Source organism: Eurytemora carolleeae, unplaced genomic scaffold (genome assembly GCF_000591075.1).
Source record: "Eurytemora carolleeae unplaced genomic scaffold, Eaff_2.0 scaffold1096, whole genome shotgun sequence".
Lineage (NCBI taxonomy): Eukaryota > Metazoa > Arthropoda > Copepoda > Calanoida > Temoridae > Eurytemora > Eurytemora carolleeae.
Genome location: NW_019397033.1, coordinates 68,543 through 87,279, shown reverse-complemented (window position 1 = coordinate 87,279; position 18,737 = coordinate 68,543). Strand labels below are relative to the sequence as shown.

The following is an 18,737-nucleotide window of genomic DNA, read 5'->3' as shown; positions in this document are numbered from 1 at the left end:
TTTGTTCATGGATTAAATATTTTAGTTCAGTTTGCTCGGGCTGTCGCTTTTTTTTAAAAAGGTGCAATTTAACAGTTCACAAAATAATTATTTATTCTTGAATTAATTCATTTGCTTTTAAACTATTGATTAACAATATACGAATAAAGAAAGTAGATTGAAAATGTTCTATATTAACCATTTACCCATCCTACTTTTCTCCTTCATTTATCCATCTTATCTTTTTTCCTTCATTTATCGATCCTACCTTTTTTCCTTCATTTATCTATCCTACCTTTTTTCCTTCATTTATCCATCCTACCTTTTTTCCTTCATTTATCCATCCGATCTTTTTTCCTTTATTTAGCCATCCTATCTTTTTCCCTTCACTTATCCATTCTACCTTTTTTCCTTCATTTATCCATCCTACCTTTTTCCCTTCATTTATCCATTCTATCTTTTTTCCACCATTTATCCATCCTACCTTTTTTCCTTCATTTATCCATCCTACCTTTTTCCTTCATTTATCCATCCTGCTATCCTTGTTTCCTGTCCTATTCCATATATTCTTTTTTCCTTCCTTCCATCCTACTCCGAATATTTATTATTTGTTTTTCCTTTCTTCCTATTCTATCCTTCCTGTCTTATTTCATCCTTCCTATCCTCAATATCTTGTGTCCTGTCTCTCCATTCATCTATCAATTTATTGAGTATTAAAAGCATCAAGGTTCTTCAGTTTAAAGCGGAGTGTAGCGAGGTGAACATATACAGTCCCTGCACTAGCGCTCCTTATACCACAACCTGCAGATAGCAGATATTCTTGGAACTTAGAGATAAATAGGTTCAATCCATCCATATCTTCATAGTTAATCAAGGAAAACAAATATCTGATCTAATTGTTATTAAACTGGATTATAAAAATTGAAATCAATTTGTTGTAAACTAAAGTGGACTATACACTACAATATTTCCGGTTTAGTTTCCAAGTCTAGGCCGGTTATTTGGTTTCATTTATCATATAAAGCAATAAGGGTGCTATTTTAAAGCAATTTATCTAATAAGATCTTTCTTAATTGCGTTCAGATCTCCAGAGTTTATGATCGGACCAGAGTTGTTTAATTAGTGAGATGGGTGTTATACCAATTATCGTAGAATCAAGAAGACATCAACAATTTAGGAAACATTTTCTTTTAGATATGTCAAGCAGGATAGAAGGGGAAGGAAGGGAAGGAAGGAAGGAAAGGAAGGAGGGAAAGAAAGGAAAGGAAGGAAAGACAGGAAGGAAAGGAAGAAAAGACAGGAAGGAAAGGAAGAAACATGTCATTTTAGAAATGGAAGGGCTATACCCGCCGGAGATAAAGGTCGGCGAGGTTCCAATGGTCGAATCAGTGCTAATTCAGTTCGACGAGGATCAAACGGACGAATCGGGCCAGGCATTGAATTCGTCAGACGTGGTTCAAACAGCCGAATAAGTTTTGAAAACACACGCCGAGGTTCTTGTGGACGATCCGCCGATATGAACCGACGGGGTTCCGCCGGCGGTGTAAAGCTTGATATAAGACGGGGATCTGTCGGAAGAACAGAAACTGATTCAAGTTCTTTTCAAGATAATCTTCAAATTAGGTAAGGAATTGTTCCATCAGAGTAAATAAATTTCATATCTTCTTAATCCACAAACTATTTTTAGAGAGAACCCCCCAATTTAAAAATGGTAAATATTCAGGCTGAAAAACATTAAGATCTTTTCAGGATCTTTTGCAGAGACGAATGTTTTGAATTGAATCTGCCACTCGTGAAATAGAGGATCACTTGAAAAAGTTATCCTTGACTATGATTTGACGATTATTCTGTTAATATTGCACATTTTTAAAAAATTATCAACATAAACATCATCCTCATTCGTCAAACTTTTATCTTTGATCAATTCTTAATAAATATTCCGAGCACGTATCAACCCAGCAGGAAGACCGCGTAGAATATTGGCGCGTAAAAAGCAAGAGACAAATATAAGAATTTAAAAGAAGGATACATCTACTCTTCTTCTTTTAAACGTATGTTTACAAAATATATTAAAAAGGAGTGTTCACGAAATGAGAAAAGGAGGTTAAGGAATCATGATTATAAAGCTGATATTTCGATATCAGAACGTTTATTTTGAAATTCAGCCTTCGAAAATGCAGAGGTCTTCTTTAGCAGTTTGACAACTTGTTAATTTGACGAAATTAAATCTGATTAGTTATTATTTATTGTGTAGTATATCATGAAGCGACATTTGTCATAATAAACACCTTTAATCAGAGAAGAAAATTCTTTTATTCTAAAATAAACATATTATCAAAACATCATCATTAAAGAGTATTAAAGGGACTGAACGTGATCTTTAATGAAAAGATAGCGATGCTCGCCTTTAAAGGTTTGTCTGATCAAATATGATCTGATATCTATGTTTATAATTTTGAAAACTGATTATTTTCAATTGTGATTTTTTAACAAAAGTGACTTGCGCATTTCTATAACTGTAGGTACACATTATACATATAGGACTTACAGTTCCTTTTTTAAAAAAACAGTTTTTAATTCAATACACTTAATGTTTATGTTTGATTAGTAATGATTATCTTAAGCTGCTGTTGTTAAATTTGACCTTTTTAAAAAGGATCATTAGTTTCTGATATTGACAATTAAATCTATTTGTTCAAATCTGATTATGTNTCATGCATGCTAAAAATTACATGAAAATTGGGCAATAGTAAGCTTAATGGTAAAAATTTAAAGAATGCAATTGTAAAAAAAAGTTTGAGTACCACCTATCTGTAGGATATAAATTTGCATAACTACAAATCTATCAGATAATCTGATTGCTACCATTCAATGATTTGGGTGTTGCAGTGTCCCCCCCCCCCATCAATTTATTCTATCAATCTATCAATATTTACAAACATTGCACAGTAAGCATGACAAAACCAAATACAAATATTCATTCAAACTTGATCCCAACCCTGCACGACAAGATAGAGACAAACTCCAGACCTGACGCATCTACGCTCACACAGACGAAAGATGCGTCAATCTTTACCGATTAGCAGATGCGTATATTGCGTAGTTTTGCTGACATTTACAGATTATCCACTGTGTAAATATTTTCTGATTATTAGATGCAAAACTTCTTAAATAATTCTTGATTTGAAAATGGGTTGTTAGCTTCGTCAAAATATTCACGGATATTTAGATGCTTGTACGGTTTGCGCCAATATTTACAAATATACATATTCTTACCTTCGACAAGACAACAGCTTCACAGATAGATTATTATTAAGCAGCTTCACAGATACGTTATTATTGAGCAGCTTCATCAAGTAACTTCACAGATACTTAAAGCAGCTTCACAGATACATCAAGCAGTTTCACGTATACATCAAGTGGATTTACAGATACATCAAGCAGTTCAACAGATAAATCAAATGTGTTCACAGATACATCAATCTGTTTCACAAATACATTGATTTAGCAGCTTAACATATAGGCCAGGCAGTTTCACAGATACATTTAGTAGCTTCAGACACTTAAACACCTTCAAAAATAGGTCAAGCGGAATCACATAGACTATAAGCAGCTTCACAGGTACACCTAGTAGCGTCACAGATACACCTAGCAGCTTCACAGGTACACCTAGTAGCGTCACAGATACACCTAGTAGCGTCACAGGTACACCTAGTAGCGTCACAGATAAATAAAGCAATTCCACAGATACATTGAGCAGTTTCTATACATAAACAGCTGTACATATACGTACATCACACATCTTTCAAAATACGTCACACAGCTACAAAGATATAAACACATTTTCAATCACCTTTATTCTTACAAATCCATTGTAAATATTATAATGCAGCACAGAAAAATATATATCATGTATCCATTAAAGTAATTTCAAGTAATTAACCCTCTATTTAAGAATGTAAATGCCCGATTCACAACGGTACCCTTAAAAACTTTTTCTGATCAAGTATAAATTAGATTTAAAAAATTAGGAAAACTCACTACTTTCAATGGTGGTTTCCCTGCATGCAGGGTCACTTGAAATTACGCTTACAGTCCCTTTAAGATCTAAAAATGCATCACATACATCAGATTCAAATAACTGATTATTTTATCACACTTCCTTGCTTTGTAATCTATTATTTCCACACAAACGCTATCATCTGACGCTTCTAAGTTCTGACGCATTAAAGATTTATACCACGCAAGTTACGCAAAAACTCTGATAAGGAAATAAAGTCTTCAACATTAGAGAATAAGATTTGCAACAGATTATACAAGGATAAAATATTAAAGGGACTGTACACGTTATTTTAGAGAGTATAAAGCATTTCCGCTTCACAACCTTTAAACCTTTGTTGAGTAAAATATAGAAACATTTCGTCGCTATTTTGTAACTATTTTTTTGCTATTTTGCTGCTATTTTGTCGCTATTTTGTTGCTATTTTGTCACTATTTTGTTGCTATTTTGTTGCTATTTTGTCACTATTTTGTTGCTATTTTGTTGCTATTTTGTCGCTATTTCGTCACTATTTTGTCGCTATTTTGTTGCTATTTTGTCACTATTTTGTTGCTGTTTTGTCGCTATTTTGTCGCTATTTCGTCACTATTTCGTCGCTATTTTGTTGCTATTTTGTCGCTATTTTGTCGCTTTTTTGTCGCTCTTTTGTCGCTATTTTGTCGCTATTTTGTTGCTATTTCGTCTCTATTTTGTCGCTATTTCGTCTCTATTTCGTTACTATTTTGTTGCTATTTTGTTGCTATTTTGTTGCTATTTTGCTATTTTTTCTGCAAACAGTTCTCAACGTTATTCCCTCCATTTATTGTCTGAAAGTTTATTTAAGAAACTATTGAAGAAAATCAATTTACATATTTTAAATTAGGAAAAATCTCAGGAAAAGTTTTTACCGATGTGAATCGGACCTGCCACTCTATAAATGGAGTGTTAATGAATAAAAACTTCTTAAGCAGAGATTAATTAAAATAACAGATAGGACACTAGATGTCGTCTTTTCAAGATTTGGTGATTTTTCGTTCACAATAAGCATGAGGCTCAGTCAACATTTTATGAAAGAAGCTGCTTCTTTTAGTTTTCAATTTTTAATAAAAACGCAGATATTTTCACTTTTGTTTTTAGATACATGTTTAGGTTAGTACCATGCATGTACAATGATTATGGGCATATACAAGCAAAGTATCCGTTGAAATTACGAGGAGAATCCCTTTTTTATTTATATTGGGGACCCGTACATGTTATACGCATTCTTGTTTATTTATCTTCATCCGAACGCAATATTTTACGCAGAGACTGCACAGTGCACCATCATGCTGTCACATAAATCACAAATGAGAAATTTTTTAGCAAAGAACAGTCGGTTAAATGTCTTAATAAACGTCGCATAAATTATATATATTGTTAAATTCCTCAGATTTCTTTGAAATGTTATAAACTGAACAAATCTTTAAAATGTTAAATTGATTGATTGATATACTGCCTAAAAGCGATACAATCATTATCGTTAGTTTTGATTAAAACTAGTTTCGTGACTAGCGAGCTCAGGCTCAAAATAAAAACCATTGAGTTAATATTCTTAAGAAAGATAAACAATTATTTAATCTAAATCTAATCTCTGTTTTTTTTTTAAATTCAATATCAATTGGTCGATGGAATAAAGTCCACCCTTAATCGGACTATAAACATAATTTTAAGTGAACCTTTATTAATAGATCGGTATTTACAATTCACATTGTATATATTGTATATATTAATTAGATAGGTGTGTTTATAATTTTGAAAACTGTTCATTTTCAAATGAATTGTTTATAAGTGACTCGCGCAATTCTACTTCAGGAAACAATGAAGAAATTATCAGAATTAAACACTTTACATACCATAAAAGCGACCATATTATCACATAATGGATGAGATTAAGGACTAACTGGTAGCGTTGTGAAATCAGACATACCCATCACACATTCTACGTTGACAGTCCTTGTATTAATATATACTATAAAGTAATTTATCATATTGCAATCTTACAATTGTTAATTAAGAATAAATACAAAATAGTAAGCACTATCTTTCTTAAAATATTCACTGGGCAGTAAAACAAGAACCACCACTTTTTTCGCCGATTTAAAAAAAATCGAGAATGAATATGAATATTGATATTCAGTTTTTAATTTGAAATGGAAAAACGTGACCATGGCTAATCAATTTCACGTTTTTAGAGCTTACTTTCAATTAATTGACGATACATGCGTGCATAAATATATTCTAGTCCGTGTAATCTACACCATGAGTGCACATTGAACCGTGCACACTGCAACGTGCATTGTTTAAGCAAAAACAATCCGGACAAGAATTTTCAACTTGTTAAACGGATTAAAAATTTGAATTTTAGGGCTTAGGCCATGATTATATATGTTGTCAAGTATGCACTTCTAATCCAACAAAACAAAACCACGCTTATCTATTTGTCCAGTATACACTTCTTATTCAAGAAAATAACACCACGCTAATCTATTTGTCCAGTATACACTTCTTATTCAACAAAACAACACCACGCTAATCTATTTGTCGAGTATGCACCTCTAATTAGCAGTAGAAGCCCACTCTATTCCATTTGTCCTGTAGTATTTATTCACTTCAATTTTAACAAAACCACGCTAATCCAAGTGTCTTACCTAACCTATCCTTTTCTAATCTAAAAAACTAACCACGCAAACCTATATTACATATTCAAATATGAGCAATAGTATAGTGTAAACAATTGTTGAGTATGCACTTATTCACCAACAAAGTAAAAGTATAAAGACGACATGACGATCTAAATGCTTAACTTGTGGTTTTGCCTGAAAACTACATGATATTGTATATTTGTCTATATAATAAACCTCTTTGCTTAAAATGTATATATTTCTATGTATGTATGTAGGGGAAGAATAAACAAAATCGAAATATTTTTTTAAAATTTCAAAACAATTTTCTTTCTTCAAAACTCGGAACATTTTTTTTCAAAAATTGACGGGCAACGCCGGGCACTTCAGCTAGTATTAAATAATTTGGAAATGCAAGAAAGAAGTTTACAGCTGAAAGAAACCATGAATGCAAGTAATAAGATTGAAGTAATTCCAAACAGTCGTCTTTGAAATCTCATGGGACGTGAATTATTGTAAATATTTTTGAACCAATGTTCTGAAAACGGGAAAACAAATTCCAGTATTTTGAAACCCAAATTTTAGCTTAGATTCAAACAGTTTTAAAGACTTGGTAGACGAAGGCATAAAATATGCTGAAATATGACTCTAAACAATTTGGCCATAATTCTTCTTGAGGTTAAAATCAGTATTCCAGGTCCGATGACCTCTTTGTCCGTAGAAGTACTGGGTCAAGCGCGGCGTCCATTGTATATAATATTCTATTTTGGTCGTGCACTTTAACCACCAATTGTATTATTATTTCAGGGACAGAAACTTATAAACAGGGCATAAGTATTAAACCCGGTTTCGAAAACCAGGTTAAGGGGTAGAAAGAGACATTTTTTGTAGATTCTTTCAAATATTAAAAATATACAGAAATGATAAAATTCTCCAGTTTTGTTTTACTACGCTCTCTTAAGTTGCCCCCGCCCCCCCTTCCGGTCCTGAATAGATAAAGGGATGCTCTGTATCAGTGCATACTGTATATATATTGCAGAGATATGATCCAGCTATGAATTGTAATATATCTAATTCTAATCTTAACAATACAGGGATTGCTTGTTGGTACCTGTAATATATTTTAAGGAATACATTGAACGTTTTTCGGTACTTTTAGGAAGGTAGGTAAGAGAGTAGGAAGATAGGAAGATGGGTTAGGTGGTAGGAAGGTACAAGTAGAAGAGAGGTGGATAAGGAAGTAGGAGGGTAGGAAGGTGGGTTAGGGAGTAAGAAGTTAGGTAATAGGAGTAAGAAGGTAGGAAAGGGAGAAGAAAAATAATCAAGGGAGTAGGAAGTGGGGTTAGGGAGTAGGAAGGTAAGGTAAGGAAAGTAGGAAGGTAAGTTAAGGGGAGTAATAAGGTAGGAAAGGGGGAAAGGTTATTTAAGAAACTATTGAAGAAAATCAATTTACATATTTTAAATTAGGAAAAATCTCAGGAAAAGTTTTTACCGATGTGAATCGGACCTGCCACTCTATAAATGGAGTGTTAATGAATAAAAACTTCTTAAGCAGAGATAAATTAAAATAACAGATAGGACACTAGATGTCGTCTTTTCAAGATTTGGTGATTTTTCGTTCACAATAAGCATGAGGCTCAGTCAACATTTTATGAAAGAAGCTGCTTCTTTTAGTTTTCAATTTTTAATAAAAACGCAGATATTTGCACTTTTTTTTCAGATACATGTTTAGGTTAGTACCATGCATGTACAATGATTATGGGCATATATAAGCAAAGTATCCGTTGAAATTACGAGGAGAATCCCTTTTTTATTTATATTGGGGACCCGTACATGTTATACGCATTCTTGTTTATTTATCTTCATCCGAACGCAATATTTTACGCAGAGACTGCACAGTGCACCATCATGCTGTCACATAAATCACAAATGAGANTACTTTTTTGTTGGCATATGCATTTTGAATGAAAATGTATAACATAAACAAATCCGTAAAGTAAATGATTATTGAATCAAAGACCAAAACACGTTTGATTTCAAATAGAAGAAACCGAATGCTGCTCACTCTGGTTAGTCCGGTGTGAGGGGAATTCTCATCAGAGTTAAATTTAAGGGTCTTTTCTCCTTTAAAGATTTAAGTTAATTTTGGAATCATTCGTAATTTTGAATTGTACAAGCAAAACAGGATTGATGTCATTGTCAACCAATATTTAAAAAGTTAAAAATTATAACTTACTAAAATTAAAAATTGCACAAAAAACATGCCTAAGCTTAAATATCTGGTTTTCTATAATTTAACTAAATTAAGAAACAACCCGTGTTTTTAACAATCTGGACTCTTTCAAGCATACATTGCTCCATTTTCTGAATAGATTTGATTTTATCATGTGTGCAAAAGTATAAAAGAGATATGGCCTCTATATACAACCCAATTATAAAGATTACATAAACAAAGGTTTTATTGTTTCTTTGTTTACTATTTAGTATTTACATTTTGGCCCGCTCGGCCCACCTGATTTAAACAAAAAACTGAAAGGGGCTGATTCTGAATTTTAACACGGCGACAGGCTTCTATAAATACTTAAACTGAGTGATGCTATTGAGAAGAGAAATTGTCTTCATGAACCGATTGTTCCTTTTAGAGATACATACTAGTATTAAGTTACTTGACAAAAAAAATCTGATAGAAATAAAGTAGGCCACCGATTCTTAACTTGCTGATGAATAATGGCCCAAGCTACAATATGAGACTCAGAGACGACTAAAGTTTGTTATTTATTCAGTCTATTCATTCTATACATATATATATATATAGATATAAAGAAGTCATTGTAATTATTACTTATTAACCCCTTGACCGATTTGCCTCAAATTTTAATTGGGTTTTAAAATTCCGTGTTGTGTGCAGTGTGGATCGACTTTTACAGAAACCCCTCCAGACAAAGCTTAGCAATCGTTAAAACTTCAATTTAATTTTCACTTTAATCAAACTCTGAAATTTCAGGCATTGATTTTTAAATTTATAAATATTTTTAAATTTTTAAAATAATGTATCAAACATTTAGAATGTATTTATCACGTATATGTTCAGTTGGTAGGCGTATATAGCAATACAGTACTTACCAGTTTATGTACAACTACGCTTTCCAATACGCAGCACATACAACATGTAGTCTGTAGACGGTTAATATGTAAACAATTAGAAGCTACATAAATATTATTAAGGGGAATTTTTGTTGTTGTTAAAATTCATAGCCATAGAGAATAGAATATATAGAGAGGAATTTACTGGAAAAAAGTGTAAAACGGCCATTTTGTTGTACTGTTTCCATACTGCAGGTGTACTTCACATATTTATGCTATATAACCTGTTGGGCCCTGGAACATAATTTCATAGAAAATCTAAAATTATTGTTAAAAGAAACCCAAATTATGAAATAGGCTGGCTTCATAATTGACCAATGATCATTTCACATAGACTCTATGCCATCCACTTTACAAACGATGATTTTCCGTTATAACTATAAATCAAATGATGTTTTTATTCACCTAATTCATTATAAAGTTTATTTAACAGTTTAAAAAATTCGAAATTGAAATGGATAGTCTAGTGAACATACTGTATTAATGTACTCTACTGCATATAATTTGTGAACATTTAAATGATTTGTAAACTTTGAACTTCCTTTCAGGCTGAAAGGGACTGAAAAAATTCATACCGAGAGATTCTTTTAATTCCTCTCTATATATTCTATTCTCTATGTTCATAGCATTACATCATTCCTTTACTAAAAATGTATTTTAATCTGAGAAATATAGAGAGACTCAATAAACACACTTATGGAATCTAATCTTGTAATTTTTTAATCGATGTTAAATTCAAAAACGAGTAATCATAACCTGTAAAAAATTTTAATTCCACGGGCAACACCAGGCACTTCAGCCTAAACCATGATTATATATCAAGCGCGACTACATTGCGTGAGTAACTTTAATATAAACCTTGGCAACACCAGGCACTCCAGCCTAAACCATGATTATATATCAAGCGCGGCTACATGGCGTGAGTAACTTTAATATAAACCTTGGCAACGCCGGGTACTCAAGCCTAAACCATGATTATATACCAAACGCGGCTACACGCCAGGAGTAACTTTAATATAAACTTGGGCAACACCGGGTACTCCACCTATTTGTTAATAAATTGATCTAAATGTTATATTTTTAGGCGTGGAAGCGGGGCAGGTATCCTCAAACAACTGCCTCGAAGAGGTTCAAGGTAATAAAAACAAAAAGTAAATTGTACGTAAAATTTAAATCTTATGTTTTTAATCATAACTCCTCTTATTATCGAGCTATTTAGAAGATCAAAAAAGTTTTGAAAAATAGATTTTAAAGAAATATACAGAGCGTCCTGTTAAAAGTGACATTTCAGAGAGATGATATAACCATTGTCTTTGAACTTTAATCCTAGAGTATTTTAGATCCAAATACTCAAATTCTGTATTAGCAAAGACGACGTCTATTAAGGTCTTTCATGTTTTGCAATTTACAGAGTATAAAAAATTTGACATGATTTTCAATTGATTCTTCAATTAAAGGGCTTCGAACAAAAGTTTACAGATTATCTATAAGAGGACCTTTAAGTTAGCATTAAAAGGGCTTCCTCTTTCAACTGTAATTTACATACAGTGAAACCCTTAATAACGAATACATCGAAAGAATTCATCAAATGTCGTATTCTTCACTTTCTGATAATGGAATGTTGCAGATATTTAGTTTTTTAATTAAATGATTATATGGAACTCTTTAAAACTGTTCTCGCATATTTATGGCTATTTATTTATTTTCGCAAATACTGAAATTTACGTAATATAGTATAAAACTCATTGAAAAATTTTCAAGACGACATTTGATAAATTCTTCCGATGTATTCGTTATTAAGGGTTTCACTGTATTTAAAAAGATATTGATTAACAATTTTACACTTTACCTGTTTTGAATAGTGCAGATCTTTTTCTTTTGTTTAAATGAAAAATTGTTTAATTAGAATTGCAATTCTCTTCAAACGCACTCCATGCTGCAAGATACAAGGGGAGCAAGTGTAACATTATTTAAAATATATTAAAGGAACTGTTGTAGATTTAATAACTCTCAATTTAAAGAAGATTATGCTTGATTTAATTTTAACAATTTCCTTCATTGTCTGTGCAGCAGAAATACACTACTAAAAGCAGAAAAACCTTTTATGATTTATTTACACAATACCGAAGGAAAAAAGAGGGGCGCTAAGCGATCAGGATTCTGTGTAATTCTTGTTTTATTTCATAAAAGCACATTCAGATACATGTTATAATAAATTGCAAGTTGTTAAAAAAATGGGCCCTAAAAGCCTATAGTAATATAATACATGACTGACGTTAATCTGGTAACAATATTCTCAATATTCTTATTATTATTATAAGTGAAGAGCTTTCATGATAAATATGTCTACATATACAATTAATGCATATTTATATTTATATAACTGGCATTTGAAGTGCCGCACCGACTTCTAAGCAGTATGCGAGAGTATCAATATTCCTATAGACTACAACAGTACACTAAATAAATCGTCGCACTTTATTCAGAACGGAGAGACCGGTTTTGTAACATATTTGAACTGAGAATGCAGTATTGTAGACAACAACTTTAGGATTCATTGGATCCCAATGAGTCCTTTTTCCGGTATACAATTCTTAAATAAGAGCGTAAAGTCGTTTTTGATATTTCACCAGTTGTTTCAGCCAACAGATGAAATGGGGTTTTTACAATTCTTAAATAACATGGACACTACATGTAACAAATACCTTATACAAACTATGTAGTTGCATGTATAGGAACAGGTTGAGAAAAATAATGAACTATACTTCATTGGAAATAAGTTATTAAAACTTAAAATCTCGCAGGTTTATGCAAATTTTTTTAACTAGGGTCGCTTGTTGGAGGTTTTCTTTATTTTGTATTGTGAAGACGACATTTTGAAGATCTATGAGAGAAATAATGGAAGAAACAGCAACGGTGATAGTGATAATGAAATTATCGATTCTACGGTTCTTCTATGGCTTTCAACGATAATTTCTTTTAAGAAATATGTTCCATAAAAGCAAATAAGTCTATAAATATTTTTTTACATGTTTTGTCCGGGTTATTAAATAATTGTTAAAAACGTTTCTTCTGGTGGCTGAAACAACTGGTGAAATATTACAAATGACTTTACGCTCTTATTTAAAAACTGTACATCGTAAAAATGTCTCTTTGGTATCAAATGAATTCTAAGGTTTTCTCTAAAATACTGCACTTTCAGCTCAAATATGTTACAGAGCCGGTCTCTCCCTTTAACGTGATACAAATGATGGATGTTTTTTTGATAAGTCAGATTTACATATATAACTAATATAACTCACAAACCTTTTCAAACGTTAAAAGCAACTTAAGAAATCTTTTCACGCTTGCCCCCCCCCCCTGTCTTTAAAAGAGGGCTCTATTGTGTCAAAGGATCGTCCTTGTCAGACTGAATGTCTACTAAACATGTTGGTTGTCATCTGAATTCTGAATGGAAGATAGGTGGAGGAAGTTTTAACCACCAACCCCATTTCAATTTGGATCAGTCGGAGGCACACTTTCAAAGGACTGTTTGCGTTAATTACATCAAATGACCCTCCATTTTATGAATTAATGAGTGTTGATAATTTTAAATTGCGTTTTTTTCTGAAAAATCAGCATGACTTCTGTAGCAGAGGAAATTGGCAGAATTTTTCTCTTTTTATTAAAGATATCCATTTTGCCTCAATGTTACTCGGAAAAAGATTTTCAGGGTCGGTTAAGTGTCTCAATGAATTTTTTTTTCAAAAGTAACTCACGGACATCTCTCGTATCATAAATAGTCAAAAATATTATGAAATATCAACTATTTACGAATGCGTCGAAAAATAATCGATGACTATAGGTTGTAATATCTGAATGCTTTGTTTGGAATTAAATTGATTTTGTAACGATCCGCGTCGTATGTTGCAACTTTCTCAGTTTGTAAGGAATCTACGTTCTTCGAAATGAGACGTTTTTAACCATTTTATCATTATAGACGCAACAGATAGAAGTAAGATTAGTATCGATCAAAAGCGATTATTTATCGTAGTAAGCCCCCTTTCATTTTCATCGCGGACACTCCCTTAAAGTGTATCAATGATAACTAGAATAAGATGGTTCAAACTACAACCGAATAGTTGTTTGTGTGGTATGGAATTTAACTATATTTGGGTATTAGTATTAATAAAAGATAAAATTAAATACTTTGCATGCAGTCGTAGCAATGCAATGTTAGTTTATTTACATTTTTGGGCAGTTTGTTTTCATTTAAACACTTTTACTGCACAGAAATTCTTCTTAATTTAAAGTTTTAAATGTTCATAGCAGGGAATATGAAAAGAACTTCCATAGCTTTGTTTACAAACAAAGTGTACTGCAGTTTCTGGGAGACGACATTTAAGCATTGTGTATATTTGGTGGTGACCAGGGTCTTTACAATGTGTACCAGAGAGAGTATATTAAAGGCTAGAATTTTCTGCAACGAATTCCATTGTGTACAACTGAAGTACACGACAAATAAGCAGACTTCTATATTCACGGATATACAAAATACAAAACCTTCAAAAATAGACTAAATTCATAAATTGTATGTCTTGAAAATTATAAAAATTAATCCCTGAATGGGTATTATATGCAACAAGAGGTGGTTAGATGACAGTCAAAATCCTTTCGTAATAATTAAGCATGTCGTGCCGGCACGACTCCAGGCCTACTTAGCCCAGCTCATTGGACTGTTTGAAATCATGACTTGAGTCAAACAGTCGTCTTCTTCCTTTTAAGTTTTACGGGTCTCACTGTACTTGTTTTCTGAACAGTGCAGTGTACATATCTTGACATAATGGATTATGTCCCCAATGGATTAATGTGTCCCCAATAATCCCTTTTATCTCACTTTAATGCTCTATAGTGCCCATACCATAGTTCTTAAAGGGACTATCGTTGTAATTTCGTGTGATCCTCCATTTAAAGAGTTATGTCCGGTTCTCAACGGTTTCCTTTTTTCTGATCTTTAATGTAATAGATATAGTCGGTTTTCTACCTTGATGACAAGTTTTAATTTTTACAAATTTCTCCTGTAGTTTGTACCTAAAGCAGATTGAAAATCTCGATTTTCAAAGAGAACATAAGGGATATTTCGTACATTCTTGATCGAAGGTGTTGTTGTAAATTGGACGAACCCCTCTAGAACTAGAGAATCAGGTAAAATTACGTGTACAGTCCCTTTATTGATAAATACATAAACATTGCAAAAGAAATGCAAAATCAAAACAAAACATAAATCAAACTTAAATTCAGAAAATTTATTATGTATTAGGGTATTGGAGTATTGAAGTATCAAATAAAAATACAATACAAAAATTAAGATGGTATCTATCCTGTCTCCACTTTTTAAACAAATGTTTTAAAAAAACTTTTTTTAACATTCCTGGGTCCCTGCATTTCAGCTGTAGTGTGTAGACCTGTCTCGTTCTTTAGAAAAATAAATTAGTATATTCATTACAAGATCATCAAATTTAATCTTCAGATTCTTATATTTAATGAGCTTCAGGTCGTCATTAAAATTTCATCCATTTATATTTATATATTCGCATATATTGAGCTGTATAAAACTGTATTATTGCATTTTTATGCAACAATTTTACTTTCAAATGCTTATGTTATTGAGCAATATTTTAGTTTGAATGAGCTCCCTTGAATGAAACCACCTTCCTATTCTGTGCTTGACGTTTAATTTGTCTTATGAGAGCGTAAATCTATACCTTTGAAATATCATAAATAATATCGGTTCATACTCCATGACAACTCTAGTTTGTATTAACTTTATTGGTTCATCACCATCAGTAGAAGTATATATTTCCATTTACTGATAGCGCCGATTGAAAGATTCATAACTCTGATTGCATAATGAGATTGATAAAAAGATAGATGTTACCGCCGAACTATTTCTATTGGTTTAGAATAGACATCAAACACATGACTGAACCCTGATTGGATCAGGCGCTAATGGACTTGGCATGCAGGAGTGTCATACTTCATTACATCTCTAATTTTGTGTTAGCTCTATCGGTTCATATTCTATGACATTACTATTTGTTTTAACTCTATTGGTTCATACTCCAACACATCTCTAAGTTTGTGTTAACTCTATCGGTTCATATTCTATGACATTGCTAGTTTGTGTTAACTCTATTGGTCTTCATACTCCATGACATCTCTAATTTGTGTTAACTCTATTGGTTTTCATACTCTATGACATCTTCATTAAAATCTGTTAATGATGATTTATTCTTCCCATGATAATACTTTAATTATTCTTTCATGAGTCATATGCATTGTCAACTCTAGACCTGTGGCCAGACCTCTGGAATGATAAACAGCAAGAAGACTAAATTAATGTCTTTAAATTGTCCATTGGACATGAATCACATCATTTGTGCAGTGTTAACAGACCCATTTCCCTTAATAAGTGATTTAATAACTTAAAAGTAAAACTATTTGTTTTGTAATAATATCAAATGCATTTCAGTATTGCTTTAATGTCGTCTTCCTATTCTAGAATTTTCTAGTTCTCACTATATAATAGGTGCCAAGTAGAATCTAAAATTTCTTCGTCAACTAAAGTAAATTGAACGTGAACGTAAAATTTGTTTTTAATCATAGTTCCTCTATTTAAAGAGATATTGAGAAGAACAAAAATGTTTTGAATTTCTACTATGTTACCTGATAAATCTCCTTTTCCCTTACTTGAGCGTAAAATCAAAGCTAGAGGAGCTACGAGGTCACAATGTCGTTCCATTAATAATGTCGGGGAAATGTGACCAAGTCTCCCTCTGCTAGTTTATTACTCACATTATGTTTAAAACATTTTTACCTAACCTTTTTTGAGGGTTAGGGGGGGGGGAGGGTGTCACAGGATATCCAACCGATTATCAAACATGAAAGGTCGTTCCAAAATCAAATTAATTAAACTAGGTCCTTCCAAAATCAAATTAATTAAACTAGGTCGTTCTAAAATCAAATTAATTAAACTAGGTCGTTCCAAAATTAAATTAATTAAACTAGGTCGTTCCAAAATCAAATTTGTGTCAAAGCAGAAATTAGAACGATTTTAACATTTTTTAAAAAGGTGGGAATGTAAAAAACAACGTTCCTGAAAAGTTTTTCCGACAACTTTTGGGAAATATAAAAATAAACAGAAAAAAAGCTTTCTTCCCGGGTTTCTAGTTATTCAATTATCTCAACAATCTGTCAAACCGTCTAGAAATTAAAGGACTTTTATAAAATTCAAATTATTTTCCATTTTTATTATTGTTGATGTATTAGCGGAATTTAATTTAACTAATCTTAATTGTTCCAATTTTATAAATTGAAAATGAAAATACAAAGAAAAATAAAAAAGAACTAAAAACTTTTGGAGAGAATGAAGATCTTTTTTTAATGATAATATGTAAAAAATTCAAAAGTGTTTTTAGTTAATTAAATCAATTTAATGTTTAAATTATTAAAATCTTTAATGTAAAATTCCCCCCCCCCCCCCGTCTTCTTCTTACAATTCTCGCCTTTGGTCGTAAACAGTTAATTAGTATTCATTTTGTAAACAGGTTATTTAAGTTTTCTTACGAGGAATTTTTTTCTGAATATTTTACGCCATGCGATGAAAAATTCCAGATTTGGAGCTCTTTAAATCAATTTTATGGCTTTACTTTGTGAGGAAAACGTAAATTTTGATAAATTATTTTTACAACACACTCCGGGCCACTATCTGACGGAAATTGTATTTCTTAAAGGGGTTTCGCTAAATATGAACTTTAAAATGTTTGAAAAGTGCCTTTTAACTTAATAATACCGATTTTCTTTAAAAAATATATCATTTTCTTTATTCTAAACATTATATAATTTTTTTAATTCTAAAAATTATATTTTAGACAAAACCTGAAGTCCTTGACAATCAACATCTTCGTGGAAGGGGGAGAGGAGAAGAAGGACAGAGAGAAGAAGAGACTAGAGGACAAGGATGAGGACAAGAAGGAGAATAAGGAGGACAAGGAGAAGATAGAGAAAGATGGTGAAGAAAGGAAAGAAAGAAAATACATAAAAGGACGAAGTGATGAAGATAAAGAGAATAAAAGCCAGGTCAGTTTTTTGTTTACACCCNCCCCCCCCCCCTTCCAATCAGCTGCAGATTTTAGCTGATGATTACGTAATATTTGAAGCTCTTGAAAAGGAGTTTATTTTTAATTGTTTCCATAATCCCTAAAATTTAAATAGTCTTACATTTTACATAGTCTTAGTGCCTGAAGATAAAGTTATTAACTAGACAAATTAGGTAAAGATTGACCGAAACACTCTCCTTCCTCCCTTCCTTGTTGTCACGGTTTAAATATTTTGATGTTTGATAATAATATGATGTATGAGTTACAGATTACATAGAACTGACAAGAAAATACACATGTATCGTACTAGGCTTTCGTGGCGCTTCGCGACCATCTTCTATTTTCTTTTTGTATACATTATAAAACAATAAAAAAAGTTCGCGGATTTGAAAACATTTTTTCGTGAATTTTCTTTCCATTATAAAAATCGAATTTTTTTCAAGGCAAATTTTTGGGTCAAAAAAAATGGGCCTGATAGGTTTAGCCGTTTTGACGTTTATTCTTAATACTTAAGGGATATTATCAAATTAAACATTTCCCCCCTCCATCCCTTATTACCACGGTTTTACAGATTAGACTTGTTCAGATTATTATGTTCATACGATAAGCCCCAGAAGCAAACCAATCTCCATAATCTCTGGATTTGGTGAAATAACAGCAGACCTTATATAGGGTGGATAAAATTAGTCAACTATGTTTTATATTATACGGAACCATGTTTAAATTATAAGCTTGGTTATTTTATGATTTAACACCCACACTAGATTCCTCCTGTTA

The 18,737-nt window shown here is 32.0% G+C and overlaps 1 protein-coding gene across 1 annotated transcript in view; it reads left to right on the top strand.

Moving 5' to 3' along the window:
- Positions 1-703: 703 nt before the first annotated feature.
- Positions 704-18,737, top strand: part of LOC111711283 (nucleolar protein 58) — a 24,578-nt gene continuing 6,544 nt past the window's right edge. The window contains exons 1-5 of the mRNA XM_023485597.1: positions 704-854; positions 1,063-1,156; positions 1,309-1,602; positions 10,907-10,957; positions 17,733-17,940. Of these exons, the coding sequence (XP_023341365.1) occupies positions 1,107-1,156; positions 1,309-1,602; positions 10,907-10,957; positions 17,733-17,940 (603 nt within the window). The 5' untranslated portion in view covers positions 704-854; positions 1,063-1,106. The remainder of the gene's footprint in view (positions 855-1,062; positions 1,157-1,308; positions 1,603-10,906; positions 10,958-17,732; positions 17,941-18,737) is intronic.